At 39.8% G+C, this 23,000-nt stretch overlaps 1 protein-coding gene across 1 annotated transcript in view; it reads right to left on the bottom strand.

The window, feature by feature from the left end:
• The window catches only part of babam2 (BRISC and BRCA1 A complex member 2), a 126,081-nt gene that overhangs the window by 79,297 nt on the left and 23,784 nt on the right, over positions 1-23,000 (bottom strand). Inside the window, exons 5-6 of the mRNA XM_026151098.1 lie at positions 8,330-8,524; positions 5,178-5,252 (exon numbers count right to left, since the gene is read on the bottom strand). Coding sequence (XP_026006883.1) covers positions 5,178-5,252; positions 8,330-8,524 — 270 coding nt within the window. The remainder of the gene's footprint in view (positions 1-5,177; positions 5,253-8,329; positions 8,525-23,000) is intronic.

Raw genomic sequence — 23,000 nt, 5'->3', positions numbered from 1 at the left:
TTGCAATAATAGAAATCTTTTGTACATTTTACTGCAAAATATTGTTTTTGGGTTTTTTCTCTTTCCCCAAACACTGAAAAGTCTTATTTTAGAATTGTTATAACAATTATTTTCATTTTGCTGGGTTTAGACTGGTTGTTGCGGATGTTTATACAGGCAGTATAAGTAAGATGGATGCAGCTGCTTGCTCTTAAAAGTGAAGCTAACGGGAAAGCGCTTTAAAATCTGCCATTTTTTTAAAGGCCAGCAGGGGGAGACTCCTCTGGTTGCAGAAAGAGTTCTTTTTAAATAAAAGTCTAGGAAAAAATGTATTATTACATGAGAAAGAATAGATCTGATAGAGCAACTAGGGAAGTAAGTAATTTGAGACAGAGTGAAATTCCATAGCAAATAGTCTAACCAGGGGTCACCTTTAGAGTGCTTGTTAAAACGCTACAAGCAGAATGCCTGTAACTATAAAATAACTATAAAATGCAGGAAATGCAGGGCAACTGCAACAATGCTGAAATCTTGCTCATTACAGTTCAAGATATACAAGAAACTGAATTCGGGGTACATGCAGGACGACACACAGACCCAGATTTTACAGTAACAAACTGTCTATGGCGATAACAGCGGAAACTATTACATTTTACATAGCACTGAGCACTTATATATTTAAAACAGGTAGAGTTTAAACTAACGTGAAAAACAAACAAACTGGTAAATCTAGCTGGTGTTACTTTGTTTTATCCAACAGGAACATTTCATACATAAAACTGTCTAAAATAATTTATATTTGGGAATTTAGTTATTTTTTTAATACAGGGTGTGTCTTTAGTTTTTTTGTGTGTTAATTTTAACACAATCCTGGTTTAAAAAATACTTAAAATATTTGATAAGTGTGCATTAAAGGTTTTAGTAACAGTAAATCCGTTCATAATTAGGGCAAACAATTCTAGGAAACTGTCTAATTTAGTTTTTTCTGACAACTACATCAGTTTAAAAAATTAAAATGTTAACCCAAGCAAATGAAACACTGACTAAATAAATAAAGCTATTACTGAATATAATATAACTAAAGTAAACTAGACGTACCAAAACTTGAGTAAGTCATCTGTCCTTGACACTGATTGAAATGGCAGAGATTGTGGCTGAGGAGGAGAAATTGCTCAGTGAAGCTTTCATTTTTCAGTGCACACAAAGCTACACAACAGAGCAGATACCAGTTAGCTCACTAGGCTTGGGTAACCTGAGACAACCTATTAGATCAATGCTAACCACACATCCAACACGCAGACCACAGTCAGTTTGGAGCTGGTGAGACGGGTCAGTGCTTGTGCGGGAAACAAAACTCAAGTGAAGCGATAATGGCAGGTTCAGTCACGAATGGGGCTCACTCCACACTGATCAGCGTGGATATTTAGAAGCAAGCTACCCCTGCATATAAACAGCGTGGACAGAGGACGGTCGGGAGCAAAAGGTAGCTCATTTAAAGAAAAACTCAAAGCCTTTAAAGGAAAATATTCATGGTTGAAAAATAAACGTTGACACCACCCATGTTGTGAAACCTAACCAACATGCATAAACGTGCTGTGCAGTTCGAGGTCAGAGGCTAGCACTAAATGAGAGGGGATGAGTAAAAGCAGCTTCAAATGGGTGACAAGCAAGAGGTCAAGGTACGATCAAAGGATGAGACACTAAAACGGTGCCCAAGAGGACTCCGTGGCCTTTAAAGGGGGAGAAAACTGCCAACATCCATCTGTGTGCATTTCACTCCCCTTCATCTCAGCGCTCAGCGTCCTTCCCACTCCTTTCGTTTTGACTATGACGGGCTGCCCCCTTTAAAAGAATGAAATAAATAAAGTAGCATTCCTCCCCCCTCCCTGAGGGTGGGCAGCCCATGCAGGAAGGTAAACATGTCCACTGTGGTGAGCTCAGACCACGCGGATGCATTGCTGCAGGTAACAGTCGTCCTCCACAGCTCTGTGCCCACCAGCAACATCTCAGCATCCACTAGTAGTGCACACTAGCCTATGTCTGAACAGATTTCCACTTCACTGCCAAACCGTCTCTCCTCAAGCAAGGACATCCACGGATTTGACGGGGAGGTTGATTCAAATCAGGGTCAACAGTCTTACCTCTACCTACAGCACCTGGCTGATGGCGTGTATTCTGTCTGGAAAGCGTCACCTTTTTGACTTCTGAAGTGCCGACTTTTTTTTGTAAAGGCTTTCTATTAGACAGGTTGGAATTCATCTTGAAGGCTTAGTGGGTGTTCAGATGAAAACGGCCCCGCGATAAAATAATGCAAGGGGCAGAGCTGATGAGAAAAGGTTGCTTCAGGTAACGGTGAGACACTGGAGTACAATATCTAGTGAGAAACTGCAGATTCAAAAGGATCCAGACTAGATTTATCAACTGGTCACCAAAATTACTTGCAATCTCCCTATGGATATTATAAAACCAAAATGCAATCACCAAGCAACCAAATTTTTCCTAGTTATTTTTACATTAGGGTGAATGAACCATTAGCAAATAAGCTAATGTTAGTTAGTACTAGCAATAAGAAAGCCTGCTTTACCTAAAGAAGCCATCTTTCCCAGCAGGTAGAAAATACGGTCTTTGATACATGGAAGTATTGAGTGTCTAAGCTCAGCTAATTCACCCCAACTCCAAGAACTGATATGGTGACCTAGGCATTTTTGAATCAGCTAACGAGATACATACAGTGTAGATAAGTTACAGCTAGCAGACTAACAGCTGAAAAACATATACAGAAGTACAACGTATCAAATTATTACAGAAGTCAGTGAAATCCGTAACACTAAATTATATCTTGGTTCAAACATTACTGATTTTAACCATCAGTGAATCATGTAATGGCACAAAGCAATAAGTGTAAAATATTAGTAACAGCTAACTTAGGGGAGGTCAGCCAGTTCACTGTAATGAAACATGTATCAAGTACTGGTAGCTTTGCCATGTCCAAGTCTCCTTTGGTGCCACGATAACGACACTCAGACACACAATATACCCTAGACTCTCAGATGCTGTAGACGAGCTGGAAGTCTGGAAGCTTCACACAAACATGAAAGAAACGCTGACTTCCGCAGAGTTAACTATCACGTTTTTTTCTCGTGAAGTTATTCAGAGCATCTGCACATGTAAACAAATGAATCCATTAAATCACACACAATATAAACCGTTTACTCCAAAATATTCAATCATGAAAAAAAATGCATGCATGCAATCACAGTCAGCGACCCACAAGCCGAGGATAGCTGGAAACGTTGTGTTAGTGTACTATATTTACACACAGAATGATGTAAACAAAGAGTTATCCAGTGGAAAAAAAGAGCATGGGTGAAGTTCAGTTTAACTAATTTGTGATTCCAATGCTTCTTCTTGTGAGGAATACATAGGCCATGTCTGTCTCCTCTGTAAAAGCACAGAATTACATCAAGTGCATGAACGTGCATTGCACAAAAAGCAATCAACTTGAACTAATCGCACAACAACTGCCAAACTGAAAATTCAGGTCATCTATTTGGCGTACAGTACACTGATGTTCTTAGAGTCCAGCCTATACGCTGCATAATCCCGTTCCTCTTTTTTAATGCGTAGGTGGACAAGGTGTGGGCTGATGTTCATTACTTTCCTCTCTGCGAGTCGATACTCTTCCTTAGTCTTCAAGTGCTCCCTCGGTGATGCTATGTATACCCTAGCTGCCAAATACAGCATTATACAGAGTGTGTGTGTCTGTCTGTGTGTGTGTGTGCTCTCACATGTAGAGAAGAGAAAATGATAAGATGAGGGTGACAGGAATACTCATCTACATCCAAGATTTGGTCTATAATAATATATGTAAATATGAAAGAGAGTTCTTTGACAATATTGTTTCTCTGCTACAGAGCTACCACCACCCACTGGTGAAAGGTGTCAGTGTGTGCCCAGCTTCTGTAAATGACAGGAAGCATGTTGCTAAAAAAATGTCACCAACAGTGCTCTCTCAAGAGCTGAACCTAGAAGCTTTCCTGCCTCAAGACGTCTGGGACCAAAAAAAAAAAAATCCACCATCACTGGTAATGTGAAATATGACTTTGGATGAGACCAGTCTCAGGGCTTCAGGTCTGACAGACATGGGGGGGATGACAAAGGATGATGATGGTTGTTGTTTCCCTTATGTTTCCAATCACACAAACAGAGGCCGGGCTGAAAAAGGCCAGAGAGCCTCAGCCTCCTCAGCCGGCAGGCGGTTCAAAATCAGGGGACAGAGTGAAAAGAGAACTAAGATGAGGGAGAGTGAGAGAGGGGTAAAGGCAATAAGAGAGAGAGCGAGAGAGAGCGAGAGAGAGCTAAGCTGCCTGCAGACACCACGCGGCTCAGAGCAGATCGACAGTGACGGCTGGCTGATTAGTCAACTCGCAGCCCCCAAGACTGAAGTCTGCGTGCACGCACACACATGCAGAGCTGCACTGGAGTTCATTTAAATAAATCCAGCTTTTATCAGTACTCAAAACACATGCGCACACACCTAAACAAATGGATACTCATGACACCTGAAGGAGGCTCATGCAGTAACCTTGAGTCTGTGTATGCAGGGCTTGAATTTCAGTGCAAGATTGTGGGTATTTCATATTTTACGACTGATTCCTGCACACATAAAATTCTCTAGCCTAACATATAAACATAATTATGATGACTGCCCAGAAGTGCTGCAGAGGTAGACCGATATCCGTCCTGGACAACACCTTGTGCACTGCCTACAAAGCCTGTAAGGTCCATCTGCTGTTTCTAGGCATCTTGTTACCATCCGCAAAAATCTCAAATTTAAGAAGCTGAGACATACTCTGGATGCCATCAACTTTGAGCTGTAGAGTAATTTCTGACACAAATATGTTGTTTAATTCACCTGCTAAACAATTCTTAAGACCACCTTCTTTAATCTGTGTGTTATCATCAAAATTAAAAATGACAATCCTTATGAAATTGATGTTATTAACCTTCACTCTCAGCGTTATCAGATAAAAGGTGAGGCAACAGTCTAAAAACACATTTCAGTCACTCACAGCAATAAAAGGAGCTCAATTGTAAAATATAAGGTGCATGCATAGCAAGACCATGAAAAGAACAGAGGAGACAATGGAGACAAGAGTGAAGAAAGCCATTAAACAATATCCTTCAGAATTAATTACCTTAAGGAGATAGATGGGGATGTTGCTGAAGTCCACGGGGAGTTTAAGAAGGAAACGAGCAGAAAACTCTCCTGTCTGGGGGGTGAAAAAAAAGGTCAATTGTATTTCATGGAGTAGATATTTTATAATGCTCGCCTTTTTATATCAGTACTGAATGGACTAATACTGACTTTTAGTACTCTTGCTATGGTTTAACAGATGTGACATGTGACTTAAATACAAGAAAAAATAAAGTTTTCAGATGAATACAGTCCTGAAAAACTAAGTACACACTTACTGCTTCTATAGGAATTAGAGGGTAAGAAGCAGCCAGGTACTGATATGAACTAGATGAACTGATTAAATGAAAGTAAGCATCTGTACAAAAGCAGAGGTTTTATGAGCTTGCTGGTCTTCAGCATTCAGATGTTTGTTAAAGAAATCCCACAGTTTTCCTAAGAGTGGAAAATTGCAAAAGATCCAAGAACTCCAACTCTCCAACTCTAGAGACCTCAGTCAGTGAGTTAAATGCTAAAAACAAAAAACAATGAACAAGAATGGCCATACGCCACATTTGGTGAAAATCTGACACAGCATGTCAGCAAAAACATCTCATATCAACTCTCAAGCACAGTGCAGAGAGGTGAGAGAGCAGAGGTGTTGATTTGGGATTATTTTGCAGCCCCTGCACCTGTCAATGAATCGACCACATACTCCTTTGTATACTTAAGCATTCTAGAGACAAATGTAAGCTGCCCATAGCCATTTTCTGAAAGCTAAAGCTTTTAAAGCAACCCAGTCAAAGACGAGACCGCAACTTGACTAAAGGGCTGTGATGGGAAAATTTCTCTGTAACAATGCGAAAGACTAGACAAGTCATACAGAAAAAAATCACTTCAGGATATTGCTGCCAATAGTAGTTCAACAAGTTGCTAAATTATGGGGGCTATGTAGTTTTTCCTGGGACTGTAGACCTCTAAGTTGGGAGGTTTTTTTTCTTCCTCATTTGCTCTAATTTGTACATTTTTCCCCCATTACACGGCCTCACAGATGATAAAATTCAGTCCACATTTTCTCTTTTTCCATTTCTTGGAATAAGACATGTTCCCCACACAAAATTAAACTAATGATGTTTGCATCTGTAACCATGTTTTAAAAAATAAACTTTTTAAAACACGGGACACTGACACACTCTTGTTCTTTAAAGTTCCAAACTAATTAAAATATCTTACCTGAATTATCTGATGTGTCGCTGTGACATAGTGACCGCAACAATACAACACTTGTTTGGCTTAATTCTTTCAATGGCTTCATCAAACTACATTTTATTTAAAATAATACCAACACTGTATTCGAAGTGTTATATGTTATATGCAAATTTATGCAGTATGATGTTCCAAGGCCAAACACTGAATCTAAATGTACAACCTGTGGTGTAAGCAGAGAACTGGTTTGGTTATTTCCACTGTACTTTCAGATAATGTCTTCACACAAGAAAACAGAAAAATAAGAATTACCTGAAAATCTGTAATAGCACAAAAAGCACACAGTTCTGACTTTTAAACACTGGAGCAGAGTCTTATTACCTGATGTTTTCCCTGAGGCTATATGTAGTTAGAGAAAAAGCGCTATACAAATGCAGGCCATTTACCATTTACCATCCAGACACATGAAAAAGTATGAAATTGCGGAAAGTACAAGTGTCTACGTGCTTTCAGGTTGTGTTTGCATGTAATTGTGACCAAGATGATGGTAACAAAAATTGCAAACATTTCTGTCTTCCTGTCTTGTGTTTACTCATTGACCAACATATTTTAGTTATTTTTTCCACACGTGTTGCCTACAGTCTGAGGCACACGTGAGAATATGATCTTTAATTTCTCGTAATATCCTCATTTGTATTTGCTGTTTGCTGAAGGGCCATCAGTTCCACTAATGGCGTGTGCACTTAAGCGGCTTTTGATTATTCAGTATTGTTAAATAAAATCTTGTGTAAGTGTACCGCTGGGAGCGGTCTGTTGGCTGCTGAGGTCATGTGACGTCAAATGAACAAAAGATAGGCCCTGGAATGCAGAACTCTTAAATACAGGAAATGTCGAAATATCTTGTTTGTTTCACTTGACATTTGCATTAGCTATTTGGTTATTTCGTGTTTGATTGTGCAAGTTAAAACAACTATTAAACTAACTATAATTTGTTAGCATTTGCTTCCCTTGTGTGTCAAAGTCCGTCTAGTCAGGCACTGTAAAAGTTCCCCTCTGTTTCTTGTCTGTTGGGTCTGTTTTGATCAGCCTGGTCTGAGTTTATTTTGCTAGAGTGTTATGTTACGCTGGCATTTTAACTTGAGTGTAGTTCTGTTTATTTGACCTTCTTCAGATCCCAGAGCAATTATCTGACTTTTTCTACATTTCTTTATAAAGAGCTTTTGAGTTAAATAAAACATATTTGCTTTAAGACCTAATTGTACTTGTCGTGCCTAGCCAGCTCAGTCCCTCAGAGTGACGGGCAGAATAACGACTACCCTCTCCACTTGCACTCCAAGGTGGAGTCTGAGCCTGTCCACCTAACAAGAGATTTGCTGGACAGGCAGCTTCATATATTGTTTACTTATTTACTTGCAATTAAAATACTTGCTGAGGAGTGCCTAAAAAAAGGTATAATTTTATAATCCTTTTAAGCATGGGTGTTCCTGCTTTCACACGCACTAACATGTGTACACAAATGCGCACTGCCAAAAATATAGTTTAATTCTGTGGGAGGAATGAGTTCACAGAGATATAAGAAAAGAGGTTAGAATATTGCACCATTTAAGATTCACAACGGTTTAGTTTCTCAGTGCAAGAGTATAATGGCCAAGATGGGCAGCAGTTTAATCAAATACACAAAATTTTGTGCATAAGACACAAAATAAGTTTAAATCAATACACAAGATCAAAACATCCAGATTTTAAACTTCAAAATTAAGAATGTGCTAATAAAGTCAGAAAGGGTTAACTGTCACAGCTCTCTTAGGCCAAACAGAGAAAATAATACAGACCAACAACTGTGTTGTAAATAAGAATATACCAGTGGAAACCTTTCCGCTGTGTTTCTTTTTAACTGCTACCACGCAACTCTTGTTTTCTTAAGATGCAAAAACTTCACAATCACAAAATCCATAAACAGGAGCTTACCCAGCTGTTCTTGCATCCAGCATAAATCTCCATGTTGCGGCCGTAGTTGGGGTCTTCCAGCAGGCTGTCATACTCAAAGAGCAGTCTGGAGCTCTCACGCAGACGCAGGCACTGGTAGTGATGGTACTGCTGGATGAGCTCCTTCACCAGCTGGAGCAGACATTCAGGATTCCCAGCATCCCAGTGGACCAAGTGCTGAAGCAGACACCAGAGATGGTATGTCAGTAAAGATAATAGACAGCCCATCCATCAACAAGTCCATGTTAACATGTGAAGTCTGTACTCTAAGTACAGTGTTCCCTCGCTATAACGCGGTTCACCTTTCGCGGCCTCACAGTTTCGCTGATTTTTTTTTGTGTGCAATTTTCCATGTTTTTTTTGTTTGTTTGTTTGTTTGTTTTTTTAAACAGCGCATTGTGTTCTGCATCCTGATTGGCTTTAGACCACTGTCAATCAATCTCGTGCCGTGTCTGCTGTACAGTACAGAATGCGTTGTCAGATTTATCTTTGATCGCAAGCAGTGTGACTCTGAAGTGCTGCACTGCATGTTTGGAAGTTTTCCCCCTAACAAACACAACACTGTCGATGAAACGTCAACACCTGCAGGTGCCTTTGGTTTCATTCTAAGATACTGGACTTATTTTTCCACGAAGGTTTGAACTTTGAAAGTGTTTAACCAAGAGAGAAAAGTGAGAAAACGTTCATGCCTGTCTGAGAACAGAGTATAAAAGTGTGTAGTGAGGGTGTTTTACAGCCTTGAAACATCTATAATAATTATAAAAAATAAAGCTGGCTACTTCGCGGCTTTCACCTATCGCGGGTTATTTTTGGAACGTAACTCCCGCGATAAACGAGGGACCACTGTATATGCTATTTTGATTGAAAATGATTGTTAAAGACATTCATATTTTAGAAAATCTTTCGTAGATAAAGGAATCAGTACAAGCATCATGATCACAAATAGGACCATTTAAAAAACAATTCCTGAATAAAATATACAGTGGGGCAAAAAAGTATTTAGTCAGCCACCGATTGTGCAAGTTCCCCCACCTAAAATGATGACAGAGGTCAGTAATTTGCACCAGAGGTACACTTCAACTGTGAGAGACAGAATGTGAAAAAAAATCCATGAATTCACATGATAGGATTTGTAAAGAATTTATTCGTAAATCAGGGTGGAAAATAAGTATTTGGTCAATAACAAAAATACAACTCAGTACTTTGTAACATAACCTTTGTTGGCAATAACAGAGGTCAAACGTTTACTATAGGTCTTTACCAGGTTTGCACACACAGTAGCTGGTATTTTGGCCCATTCCTCCATGCTGATCTTCTCGAGAGCAGTGATGTTTTGGGGCTGTCGCCGAGCAACACGGACTTTCAACTCCCGCCACAGATTTTCTATGGGGTTGAGGTCTGGAGACTGGCTAGGCCGCTCCAGGACTTTCAAATGCTTCTTACGGAGCCACTCCTTTGTTGCCCGGGCGGTGTGTTTTGGATCATTGTCATGTTGGAAGACCCAGCCTCGTTTCATCTTCAAAGTTCTCACTGATGGAAGGAGGTTTTGGCTCAAAATCTCACGATACATGGCCCCATTCATTCTGTCCTTAACACGGATCAGTCGTCCTGTCCCCTTGGCAGAAAAACAGCCCCATAGCATGATGTTTCCACCCCCATGCTTCACAGTAGGTATGGTGTTCTTGGGATGCAACTCAGTATTCTTCTTCCTCCAAACACGACGAGTTGAGTTTATACCAAAAAGTTCTACTTTGGTTTCATCTGACCACATGACATTCTCCCAATCCTCTGCTGTATCATCCATGTGCTCTCTGGCAAACTTCAGACGGGCCTGGACATGCACTGGCTTCAGCAGCGGAACACGTCTGGCACTGCGGGATTTGATTCCCTGCCGTTGTAGTGTGTTACTGATGGTGACCTTTGTTACTTTGGTCCCAGCTCTCTGCAGGTCATTCACCAGGTCCCCCCGTGTGGTTCTGGGATCTTTGCTCACCGTTCTCATGATCATTTTGACCCCACGGGATGAGATCTTGCGTGGAGCCCCAGATTGAGGGAGATTATCAGTGGTCTTGTATGTCTTCCATTTTCTGATGATTGCTCCCACAGTTGATTTTTTCACACCAAGCTGCTTGCCTATTGTAGATTCACTCTTCCCAGTCTGGTGCAGGTCTACAATACTTTTCCTGGTGTCCTTCGAAAGCTCTTTGGTCTTGGCCATGGCGGAGTTTGGAGTCTGACTGTTTGAGGCTGTGGACAGGTGTCTTTTATACAGATGATGAGTTCAAACAGGTGCCATTCATACAGGTAACGAGTGGGGGACAGAAAAGCTTCTTACAGAAGACGTTACAGGTCTGTGGGAGCCAGAGATTTTCCTTGTTTGAGGTGACCAAATACTTATTTTCCACCCTAATTTACGAATAAATTCTTTACAAATCCTACCATGTGAATTCATGGATTTTTTTTCACATTCTGTCTCTCACAGTTGAAGTGTACCTCTGGTGCAAATTACTGACCTCTGTCATCATTTTAAGTGGGGGAACTTGCACAATCGGTGGCTGACTAAATACTTTTTTGCCCCACTGTAATGGGGTGATAAATGACCCAATTCATCCATTTTAGTTGCTAAAACAACTTGGTTGCTTGAGACCGTCAAAGCAAGTGACCAAATAGCCATGCCTCATCATGTGATGGTGTACTAAGTCCAAATAAAATAATAATAATTATAATTTAGATTTGTATAGCGCCTTTCAAGAAACCCAAATAAAAGTGCGAGTGTAGAGGATGAAAGGATCAAACAAGGGACTTTCATCCATGTTCAACGTGAAACCAAAAGTAAATGTGGAGTTATTATTTTTAGACAAAAGCATCTTTCATTTTCAGTTACTTAAAGAAAATATCTGTTGTCAAAGACAGTTTGGTTAAGGTGTTTTTGTGCTGCAAAACTCTCGGATCACAAAAACTTTGAAACTGTAGAATGTGGTCTTTTCATTTGAAAAACTAACTATTTCCCATTACCTTGGGATAACACATAAGAAAACACATAAACTTCTTAGGTAACACAGATGTTTTGCCTCTATACTATGTATACTAAGTAATGCTGTAAGTAATGGCAATTTTGAGTCAGCAAAAACTCTGACAAGGCATAATAATGTCTTTATCCCCATATCCATCATATTTCATCTGCACACTCCTCAAATATATCAGCACAACCTGTTGGAAAATTATAGACTACAGTATAGGTTATTTTGCAAGGAGCAATCATGGAGCGCATCAGGTAGTGCACTATATCTTCTCTCTCTGAAGGCTAACAGGAAGTATTTTGGAGCTCATGGTATTACAAGCATATATAGAAGTGGACATCTAGTTTAATCCCTATTTGGGGTGAAGCATTGCTGTCAGCTAATCTCCAATTTTAGCAACATATTCCAAACTGGTTACAACAGCGTAAAATGTTGTTACCCAACTGAAAATAGTTGCATAGAGAAAGAAAATAATACTATTTGTATCAGTAAAGATAGACCTTAAGAACATGGTAGTGGGGAAAAAACTGGTTCATCTTGGAAAAAGGTTAGTTGCCTAATTCTGAAGAGCCTACTTCCCATTACAGATTGAGGAGGAAAGGGTTGTGCTAAAGGATGTCCTGTGGCCACATTTAAACTGATATGGAAAAGTACTGAGTCTGAACTGATGTACGTGTCACATTTCTGACCTCTGTTGCCACAATGATTGAAGATTTTGGATAACAAGGCAGTTTGTATTGTCAGGATGCATACAAGAGCCCAACCGCTTAATTTACTTATCTGATTTTACTACAGCGATTAAATATCTGATGTTTGAATAGATTAGATTTAGTACATGTCTAAATGCTCTGTTGTGAACCTCTCTTTCACCAAACTCAGTTTTAGTCATCACAAGCAGAACTTGACCCTTTGGGACCAATATGCAAATTTACAGGATGGAGCTACAACCATCTGCCACATGTGAGTGAGCAGAACCAACCAAACATGACCAACTGGTCTAATTCTACCAAATAAAATAAAACAAATTGCCCTTTCCCCCCCTCACTCTGAAAAAGAACCCAATCACTGATGCGCAAGGAATAAAACAATTAGAATTAATGTGAACAACACCGTGCAAAAAATAAACAGCAGAAAACATGTCAGGTCTAATCAAGACAAATGGATGGCTGCGCTCTTGACAATGAATGTTGTGAGAGCTTTATAACAGAGATGCAAATCAAGACCAAAGCAAAGAAAAATAAATTACTGATTTAATGAGTCTACCTCATTGTCTGGACTGGAAAAGGCTGTGCGTGTTTAAAGAGATTCAAACGATAATTTAAAATTGCTCTTTGACAAGTGGCCATTTGCCACTTCTAGTTTTTACACAACTGCTGCCTTGTTCACAATCATCCAAGGTGATTAGATACAAGTCATTTTGGAAAAGGTAAGATTAAATCTGCCAGCGGGGAAACTTTTTCTCCCCAAAATATTTAACATGCAGACAATGAGGAGGGGAAGGAAAGGGGTCAAATGAACGTTTTGGTTTAAGGATGATGGCCGTCTCGTGCAGCCCCCTGGTCCTGAAAAGTGAAAGTGAGTCTCCATTCTGAAACTCATTCTAATTCTGAAAGTGAAATAGTGCTGGCAGATTCAAATTGTGGATAAGTCAGAACCAAGTAATGCAACTTGATGACATAACCACACTGGCCCAAGTAAACATGAAACTTCCCCAACCTAAATGATGAGCAAGCTGGAAAAGGATGCCTTTTCAGTAAGCACTGAGTAGGTGGAAGGATTAATAGGTGCTGGGAATGCCGTAACCGTTAACATGCATTATATTAAGGTATCAAAATCAGGATCTATTTGACTTGCATTAGCTTGTCTCCTCAACTGTCTGTCTCCCTCCTGGCAGTCCGGTGGAGAAGGCTTTCATTGTTTCACAGCAAACCACAGCCTCTTTTTGTCAAGGGAGGAGGAATGGCAAGGGCAGGCTAAACAGAGACGGTGACCTCATCGTCCTGACCCACCAGTGGTTACCAGCAATGCCGGGATTCCCGAAATAAGGGGGAGATGAAAACAAGGATGGGCATTGTCCAAAAGAGGCAGTCAGTGCCTAGGGGTAGGAGGGAGCTGAAACCGAGGAGAGACTGAAGAAGTGCTGTGTCAGGATTGTGACACAGAATATCAGCGAAGCTCCACTGAGGAGGGCGAGAGGGAGGGAGGAGGGATAGGAGGTGAGTGGGTGGGTAGGGAGAGAGGGGAAAAAAGAAGGCTAAAGAGCTCAGGCAAGCAGTCCAAGGCCAAAGAAACTGGACTGAGCCTAGGAATTTATACTCCCTGTGATAGGTAATAATAAACATGTGAAGTAAACTCAGTGAGAGAAAAGTATTTTTTAATCAGTCTTAAGATTAGACAGCTGTGATAAACATACCACAGAACTGCTGTTGAGAAAAAGCAAAGCAATAAGACAGGCTATTTCACAGAAACACTCCCTCAGTAATTACAGTTAAGGTGCCCTCAAGCTTAGTACTTAACCTCTCCTTCAGTGGAGCTATTCATTGGCCAATGACACAAGGGCTGAGCTTCTGTTGGGTGGCTCCCAGGTAAAAGAGACTGCTGCTGAAAAGGTTGACTTTGCCCTGCAAAAAACTGCTCTGTGCTCAGGCATTCATTTAGCTGGTTTTGTAAGGAACACTCCAAAGTGAAAATGATCATGGATACTACAAAGCTGCTACAGTTATGTTATGAATATATGTCACAGTTTCTACCTGCCTCACCCCAAACGGTCACGGCACATTGCTGTGCCTCCCTGAACCCAGTTCTGCTGGAGGTTTCTTCTTCTTAAAAGGGAGTTTTTCTTTCCCACTGTTGCCAAAGTGCTTGCTCATAATATGATCATATGATTGTTGGGTTTTTCTGTTTTCTTTGTATTATTGTAGGGTCTTTACCTTACAATATAGAGAGCCTGTTGTTGTAATTTCTGTGCAAAATTTGTTGCCCATAAAGCCTAAAAGTGTTTCAACACACGCACTTTCAACATTCTGAGCGAATCACTTTGGGTTTTTGTTTATAGTTGCCCTTTTGCACAAAATCATTTAATGCCCAGTCAGACTGGCTCAGATGTTTGTGTTCACACCAGCAGGTCCGCCTGGTATGCATGTTTGAAAATCATAGAAGTATATAAAAGATAAAAATAGCAACCTGGAGGTCACACAATGGTTTGTAAAGTCCCAGTACGAAGCCCCAGATTGAGCATTATTGTAGTCGGCATCTCTGTTTTTTGAGCCCAGGTATCACAAGCGAGGCATCGATGTGACTGAGAAACTGAGGGACTCTGCATTCTCAATTCTAAAGTATACACTGCTCCTTTTTTGACTCCAGTGGGGACCATAATTTGCAAAATGAGCACTTGAAACTGGTGATTGAAGCCAATAACCTCATCAGAAAAGTGTCTACCAAAGTCACAAATCAAGGTAGCAGAGGACTGTTTTCCCATAGATTTCTAAACAACCAGATTTAGTTTTTCCCGTCCAGAGGATTCATCCTCTGAAGGCCATTGGAAATGACATTTTCAATGACATCTTCTAACCTTAGAAAACACATTGAAAGATGCTAAGATATTTCACTGGTGACCACGCTGCTTTGTTATACATTTCATTGAAGTCGAATGTCAAAAGATCACCAATTTCAGTGGCAAACCTTTCAGTTGATGCTTCATAAAAGCTTTAAGCTGCTGGTGGTGCAAATGAATACTCAGGGAATCTAAACATTATATTCTTATGTTCTGGGGAAAAGCTGTAGCATATTTTAATGCACTCAGTCCGCTTTAATCAAAATTGTTTTACATTCATGGCATTCAAAATCTCACCAAAATATTACTCATGCAATGAGCAGAAATATATTTAACCGAGGTACTATAGTTGAGATAATTTAGACTGAATCAAAGTGTTAAACTAACTTATGGTCTGACCAACAAAGCATCCAGCACTGCTTCTGAACCCAGCTGTTAGGGCGGCTAAAAAATGTATAGTTAAAAACAGTGAGTGCACTTGTCTTTGTCTCATATTGTTCGAATGTTCTGACTTTGAGTTAACAAGGTAGAGCTTGAATGCTGCAGAAAAACATTGGTCAAACATAGACGCAAGCAGAATGAAAAGCACTGAGCCAAAAAGCAATGTTCATGTGTTGCAATGTGTGTGTCTGTGTGTGTAGACATGAGAGTCTGTACAGACTCTTCACTGAATTGATTTTACACGCTCTGCTGAAGGCTGTGTGTGCCAAAAGAAATCTATGTGTATTTTTTTTTCATGAATAGGATAAGCCCTGCGGAAAATGTACAGATTTGATACATGGGGAAAAAAAACAGCAAAAAACAAAAGATGCAATAGTCACAATCTAGGCTATTTGAAAGCTAAGATTGAACATCTGATGAGATGAAGTGGGGGGAAATATCCATCTATATGCCCTCTAGATCAGTCTGTATGGAAGTCACACATCTTTCTTAGGGCTTTAACCACAGGGGGTAGCTATCATGGTCTCAACAATAGTCCCCAGTTCAATCTGGACCTTATAATCCAATTATTTTGTCACAACACAGTGGCTAAACCTGTGTCAAAAGATTAAGCCTAACCTTGGCTGATGATAAAACCAGTCACCTTTAATAAATAAAAATTGATACCTTCCATTTTTGAAAAGAGCTCATATCTGTAAAGGAAGCAATTTATAATCGTATTACCTTAAGATATTAGGACTTGATTCAATATCAATGTTAAAAACTGCAGATTAAAAATATATTGGATTAGCATTAGGATTTAGCATTTTGGAGGTATTCATGTGTCAGCGTGTCCAAGTCAAAGCTGAAAATACAGTCAAAATAGCTTAGACATAAATATTATAGAACACTATGCCTTTTATAAGAAAATGCTACTTCTTTCTGCCTATTGATTAATTTACTCAAATTACAGCTTGTTAAATTAAACGGGCAGTGTGTGGGTTTACGCATGAAAAAAAATGAAAAGAACAGCTTGTCCTTAAATTAAATCAAAGAGTCCATAAAGAGAACTTGCAATCCACGGGGCCTACTTTTAAAATAGTTGCTCTGCAAACGGAGCTTCTGTTCTCTGATATCTAACGTCTCAGCAGGAGGACCAGTAACTTTGATCTCTCTGGCAAAGAATGGTAATTTGAGAACGTTTCAAATATAGTATCAAATACATTTATCAGACTTCCAGAGTTAACAAGCGGCACTTACACAAAAAATAAGATAAAAGTTGACCAAAGTCCTTTCCTGGAATGTCAACAAGTACTCTAATGATTCGGTATTGTGGCCTTCATCAGAGGAAGGTTGTAACATCAGCGTGGTTGGACAGTCGTGGCTATGAAAAATTCTCACTATAAATCTATTTGTCAGCTTTTTGACAGGCTGCCTTGTGAGCTGTGGAACTTGATGATTTGATTTAGTATCTAAGGAACTGAGGGCTCAGTGAATCATCTTTTACTTCCAATTCTATCCACAACATTATGGAAACCAACAGGTTTTAAGAGCTGAACGATGGCCGGGGACCAGGATTGCATGATTTCCGGTTTTGGCCATTCAGTCTCATGTATATCCAATTATTAGCCAGTCTTCTCATGGATCTGCAACATGCGCAGAGCAGCACAGGAAATAGTCACATGCAGACAGTGCTTGCTAAATGTTTGTAACAACGAACATAATTATACACTTAAGACACCTTCACCTTGCTGAACATGGATATTTTAGGTAAAGGGGGTTGTACTGTAGGGATGGGAATTAATACGAATTTAGTGATTCCATTATCAATATCACTTATCCATTCTCTTTGGCTCATTATCACCATCATCTCTAAGCAGCACATCAAAGACATTACATTTCATGCAAATAATTACAAGCTGTGTGGTCACATGTTTGTGAATGTTAGAGGTATTTCCTGTCTTTGTAGTGGTCAGTGTTGAGGTCATTACTCAAACAAAGTAAAGTAAAAAAGGTATTACACATTTCACACAAAACACTTTTCTTAAAAGTAACAAAGTACGTTTCTTAATTACACCCAGAAGAAAGACATTCGTTATACTACTCTGTTACGTTCCCCCCAAAAGGGTCTAGGCATGCGAGTGAGGGGACCAGTAACAAATGAGTCCAGAACAGAATGAAAGGAAAACAGACCAGTGTTTTTAATAAATAAAATAGTCTTTATTATAGATCATCTTAACATAAAGAGCCGGCAACGCCGTTTTACCAATAACACTTGGAAAAAGAGAAAAAAGGTTGCAACAACAAAGAACACAACAACCAAACAAAAACTCCACACCACAAGGAGGCACTTCCAGGGGCCCACAAGCTCACCCTGTCACTAACAGCAGCTGGCTTACTGCTGCCAAGGCCCACAAGCCCACACTACTCACGTAAAGCAGCTATGCTGTTTCCACAACTCCACACTTCAGGCAGGCTAACTACACACAAAGCAGAGACACCAGAGAACACCCCACACCCTGCTCACAGCTCATCCCCAGCTTATATGACCTCCGAGAGGTGATTGCTGACTGGGCCCAGGTGGTAAATGAGGAGAGAGAAGAGCAAGAGAGAGACAGAGGGGTGGAGCAAAAGAGGAGGAGGCGGAGAAAAACACCACACCCACACAAGGGCAGTATCAGGAGGCCCAGCTAGGGCCGTAACATACTCGTTATGTTACTTTCATGTTACTCTCTGAAATGATCTGAAACACACTCAGATGAAAACCAGCACATACTCAGCATTTACTCAGCTTTAACATCATTCTGGGTTCTAGGCTAGCTTAGGGTTTGCATGTTGTCTATGCAGGTGCTTGCAAAGAACTGAAGGTGTGTTAGCATTATAATGCAGTTGTTTTCATCCTGCAGCAGTCTCCACGTTACTATCACACTCTCGTGTTTTTGTGCAATAAAAACAAAAGTAATGTTCATATCCAACCTGTAGTCTGCACCACTATTTTCATCCTCTGACACACGAACTGAAATTAGCTGATCATAGCAAGAGTGCAAGAACCGATAAGCGGGATCGACAGGCAGGCAGACTAACGATTCCAAGGAACTGTTCTCCTGGGAACATTCTCAGTTCCCATCCCTAGTGTATTGTAAGTCATTTTCAGTTAATTACCTTTTTCTTATACCTCCCTCAGCAGGAGAGCTTTTTTGTAAGAACATTTTGTAACTTAAAGCAGTTTGGGGGAAACTGAAGTTCACTAATTTCTTTTATTATAAAAATAAAATGAATAAAAAGTTGACTTTTGTTTATGTAGCGCAAACAAGAAATCTGGAATGTGGAATAATCAGTTTAAGCCGGTCAAATTTAGAAAAGAATAAAAAATAAATAATCTGAATTGGCTAATAAAATTATAACTGGAGCTGCTGACGCTAACATCAATTTTCTGCTTTCTGTACAGCCCATAAACTATACTTTAAAACTTCCAAGCTTACAAAAAAAGAGCGTTTTATCATGTTTTCCTGCTTCTATTGACTGTAGACAGATGACTCTACGGTTACAAAACAGTAAATCAAATGCTTCCCATTCGATCAAGATTAATTTAAGCACACTTTTACTTTAAAGCTCTCATGTTTACTGCTAATTTCCAAATTTTAAAACAAAAACGATAATCTGATAAAATCCTGATCCACACACAGTGCCTGAACTAAAATGAATTCTTTCAGAAATGGGGGCAAAGGAAGCACTGTAGGAATATACAATATTAAAAACTAGTGTGTCTTTTAATATTTAAAGCATGTCAATTTGTTCTGATAGCCCCCCCAGTAATCTGACCCTTTAAAGGGACAGCTCACCAAATGTTAAAAAGTTCTCCCTGGTGAGAAAAATGGAAATAATTTGGCTGACAAGAAGGAATCTAAAACTATAACTCACATGTAATATTTAGAATCACTATTTTTTTGTAAATGAAGTGGCCCGATTAAATTCAGCGTAGGAAGGCCCATTCTGAGCTAGGAAACCCAGTGTTTTCATTTTAATTTATCCAGAAATTTAAATAAAACTGCTTTATAAAAACTCTATAGTGTCAGGCTCCATCTTATGCAGCACCTTGCAAGCTGGGTTGTAACATATTACTCAAGAGAAACAACATAGTTCATATAATAACAGCAATCGGAGTATATTTGCCTGTGTAGCACAGTACATATGTTGAGCATAAGGAAAGAACTCAACAAAAAATAAGTGTTTTCCTTAAGAACAAAATGTGCACCTAAATTGGGCATCTTCACACTGAATAGACCCAAGTTGACAGAATTATGTCTTCCTGTGCCATCCGTCTGTACCATCTTCGATCCAATATTTATCTTAGGCCAATAAGAGAGGGACTGGCATCTGAAAATGCAAGATAATTATATAGGCCAAGAGAAGATATTTGTTTTTACGTCTTAAATGTGATTTTTATAGATGCTGGCAACCTGATCCAATAAATCGCTGTAGACTTGAAAGTGTGAGGCATTAAAAAACTCCCAAGTATTAAATTAATCTCTGTTAGTCGCTAATTCAAGTGTGGGCTCACACCCTGTTTCGCCCCCGGAGAGTGCCAAGTGTAAGATCATGCTAAATTGCTCTTGTCATGTGTTGAAGACACTTGGCATTCTCAGCCCAGTGTATTTTCCTTCACTGTGATCTGTGCGGTTTGTGTCCAACACAGAGCAACTTGTTGACAGAAATAGCACTTTTCTGACTACTTTTAATGTGGTTCACCAATCCACCGTGAGGGCTGAGACCGCTGTCCCATCTAAGTCTTGGCATTTGTTTCATACATCAGCTAGTGTTTAGGAATAGCCAGCACCCCTTTCCTTCATCAGTCTCTGGTTGCAAACAATACCCTGCACATGAAAAGCATTCCCAGACCTGTCAGTGAGCGCTGCCGATAATAAACTCCAATAAAAGCTGGAACCCATTATTCCCAACAGCAGGAAGGAAGCGGGAGCAACAGTTGGTACACTATGCACAAGTTGACATAATGTAGCTTTATGGGCCATCTGAGTTTCTTTGTTAAAACAGTAACAGGGGACGAGTTGGAGCAGCAGATAGGAAGCGCTCATCAATGCTTGGCATGCAGTATTACCAGAGGGTAACGTGATGCTGGGAATGTTTCCTTTTCCTAGATGGGAGAAGTCGAACACTTAGATTGGCTTCACACTCCATTTTTTATGGGAGTTGTCCTGATACAATGCCTCATTGTGTAAGTCCTCATCTTCTCTCAGGAGTCTTAATTTTTTGGGAAGGTGGCCGGGGGGGCACACACACGTTTACACGTTTGTGTACATGTTTCTTATTGCTACTAAATAAAGTAAAAAGATTAAAACCAAGGCTAATCTATTCTGCACTTTTCCCTGAGCACAAAAATACGATGTAATCATAAAATGTCCTATTTTTAGGGATGCAATTTTCTGATACAGAGTACTGACCCGATCCCAGCTGGAAAAACACTGGTTACTTTATTTAAAATAAACAAATAATGCATCCATTCGAGCCTTTTTAAGAGTTTTGGTGATATTAACTATAAAATAGAAAGGTATGCAATACAGACTGTCTAAAAAAAAAGAAAAAAGAGTTTACGCTCTAGTTATGGTGACTGAAATTTGAGCATTTGATTAGTCCTGTTAATTAGCAATAATTATCTGGTATCTATAAGTGTAGCACACTAGCCAGGTTTGCAAGCTTTAATTGAAAAATATAAAGGTGACACTACACCCTATAATCCAAATACGGTCCCTTTAGCCTTTAGAAATCAACATGACAGTGACCAAAATGCTAACAATGAGGCTTCAAAACAAAAATCAATGTGTAATGTGGCTACATCCATTTTTATTTAGGTCTTTGGGTGAGTCACTTGTCCACTTTGGTGTTTTCACGATATTTATTGACAAATCAAAAAATATAGAATATTTTAAACACTTGTGCCTTCAGCCTTTCAAGTCCACAACCCCAGATTCTACTCAGGCATCTCTCTTGAATCTGTACAATGCCCGCAGCGTAAACAGTTAAACGCTTGCTCCAAATTAAAAGGGTGGAAAACAACAGTAATACACTGGTGAGTTACCTGTTTTACCAAAAGAGACCAACAGAAATTAGTTTAAGTATGGGTTTGTCAGACAATACGTCTGTCTTTCTTGCCCTGCATGAATACAAGATGAGGTTTATCAAAAATTAAATATCTTACTCAACTGGGGTAATTGAGAGGCAGCTAGACTTCCACCAGCACTATCATTAGCTGAACTATCATTACAACTGGAGCAAAGGGGACAGATGAATACACTAAATAGCTATATTTATTTCCTGACCAGAATAGCCTATTTAGTTTTTTTTTTTTAAATATTTTCTCAGTTACAGGTGACACAGTCCAGTCCAATTAGAGGGAACAGAGCCAAACGAGATATCCTTACACTTCAACAGTTCCAAAATATGTGGGATTTCCAGAGAAACAAGAAAGAGCCAACCTTTTGAACCGCACAGCAGAGTACTGCAAAAAGGTTAAGTGGAAACATGTTGAAGCCGTGTGCAGAGAGGCTATCACGGCTAACCCATGCTCTCAGGCATATGTAGAATGGGAAAGATTCAGAATGCAGGGGAACTCCCAAAAGTTTCGTACCTGCACGCATCACTGGACAAGTCTAGACCAGAGAAATTATTACACACAAAGAAAGGGGGAAACAGGGGCCAACAAATGGTAGCATTAGTTGAGTAAAAAAGAGAGGAACCATTAGAGATGACTGTTCTTACATGGTGCAAGCTCACTCCCCGTATCACAATAGGTTAAAGAAGATAAAGAGTTTTGTTATTTCATTGGCCAATGACACCTTCAGATTTGCTTTTGCTGTCGTAAATGGACAGAGTAGGGAAGCCGATTACTCGTGTAGCTGAATGGGTTAACAGATGCAGAGTCTAACAATACTGTCTGCAGCCATCAGTGGTGAAACACACCAAAACATTTTTGCCCCACAGTGGGTTGTCTTGCTCCATCTGATGTCAGTATGAGTGAACGGGAACATTTTGTGCTGTTTATTCAAATCACTGTCAGTGATCTGAGAAGACCATGATTTATATTTTCTGGGGCCAAAACACAGAGAACCTTTTAAGGCTTCTCATGTTGCAATATTATTATTATAATACCTATAACTCACTCTAGATGTGGGTGTGCATGCTGACTATGTACAACAAATTATGTGAAGGGAATGGGTGGTAAAGAATTCAAGATTACAGAACAGCGCACCACAATCACAGATCAGCCACAAGCAAAATGCAGCATCACGACAATCATACCCAGACATGCTACAGCATGCGCACTGAATACACAACTTCAAACTCTTACCCAATCAGCTTCAATGCTTTTAAAGTTTTTTTCCTTATCTTTTGTTTTTTTTCAGAAAAGGGAGGTGGGGGGGGGGGGGGGGGGGCATTCCATACAAACATTTGTACAAACACTGAAGTCCAGTGTGTTGCCATCACTTGGTGAATTAGGGAAGAAAAAATGTATGATGCAACATAACCTACGTAAGGAATTAAAATGGTATTGCTCTCCACCTTCCCTCCCTTCCGCTCTCTGTCTTTGTCATTTCCTCCTTTCTGGTCATTTTTCCCAGCAACCCGTGGGCAGACCTATTCCGCT

The sequence above is a fragment of the Astatotilapia calliptera genome, chromosome 19, assembly GCF_900246225.1.
Source record: "Astatotilapia calliptera chromosome 19, fAstCal1.2, whole genome shotgun sequence".
NCBI lineage: Eukaryota > Metazoa > Chordata > Actinopteri > Cichliformes > Cichlidae > Astatotilapia > Astatotilapia calliptera.
The sequence above is the reverse complement of the archived record's forward strand: the minus strand, read 5'-3'. Positions and strand labels throughout refer to the sequence as shown.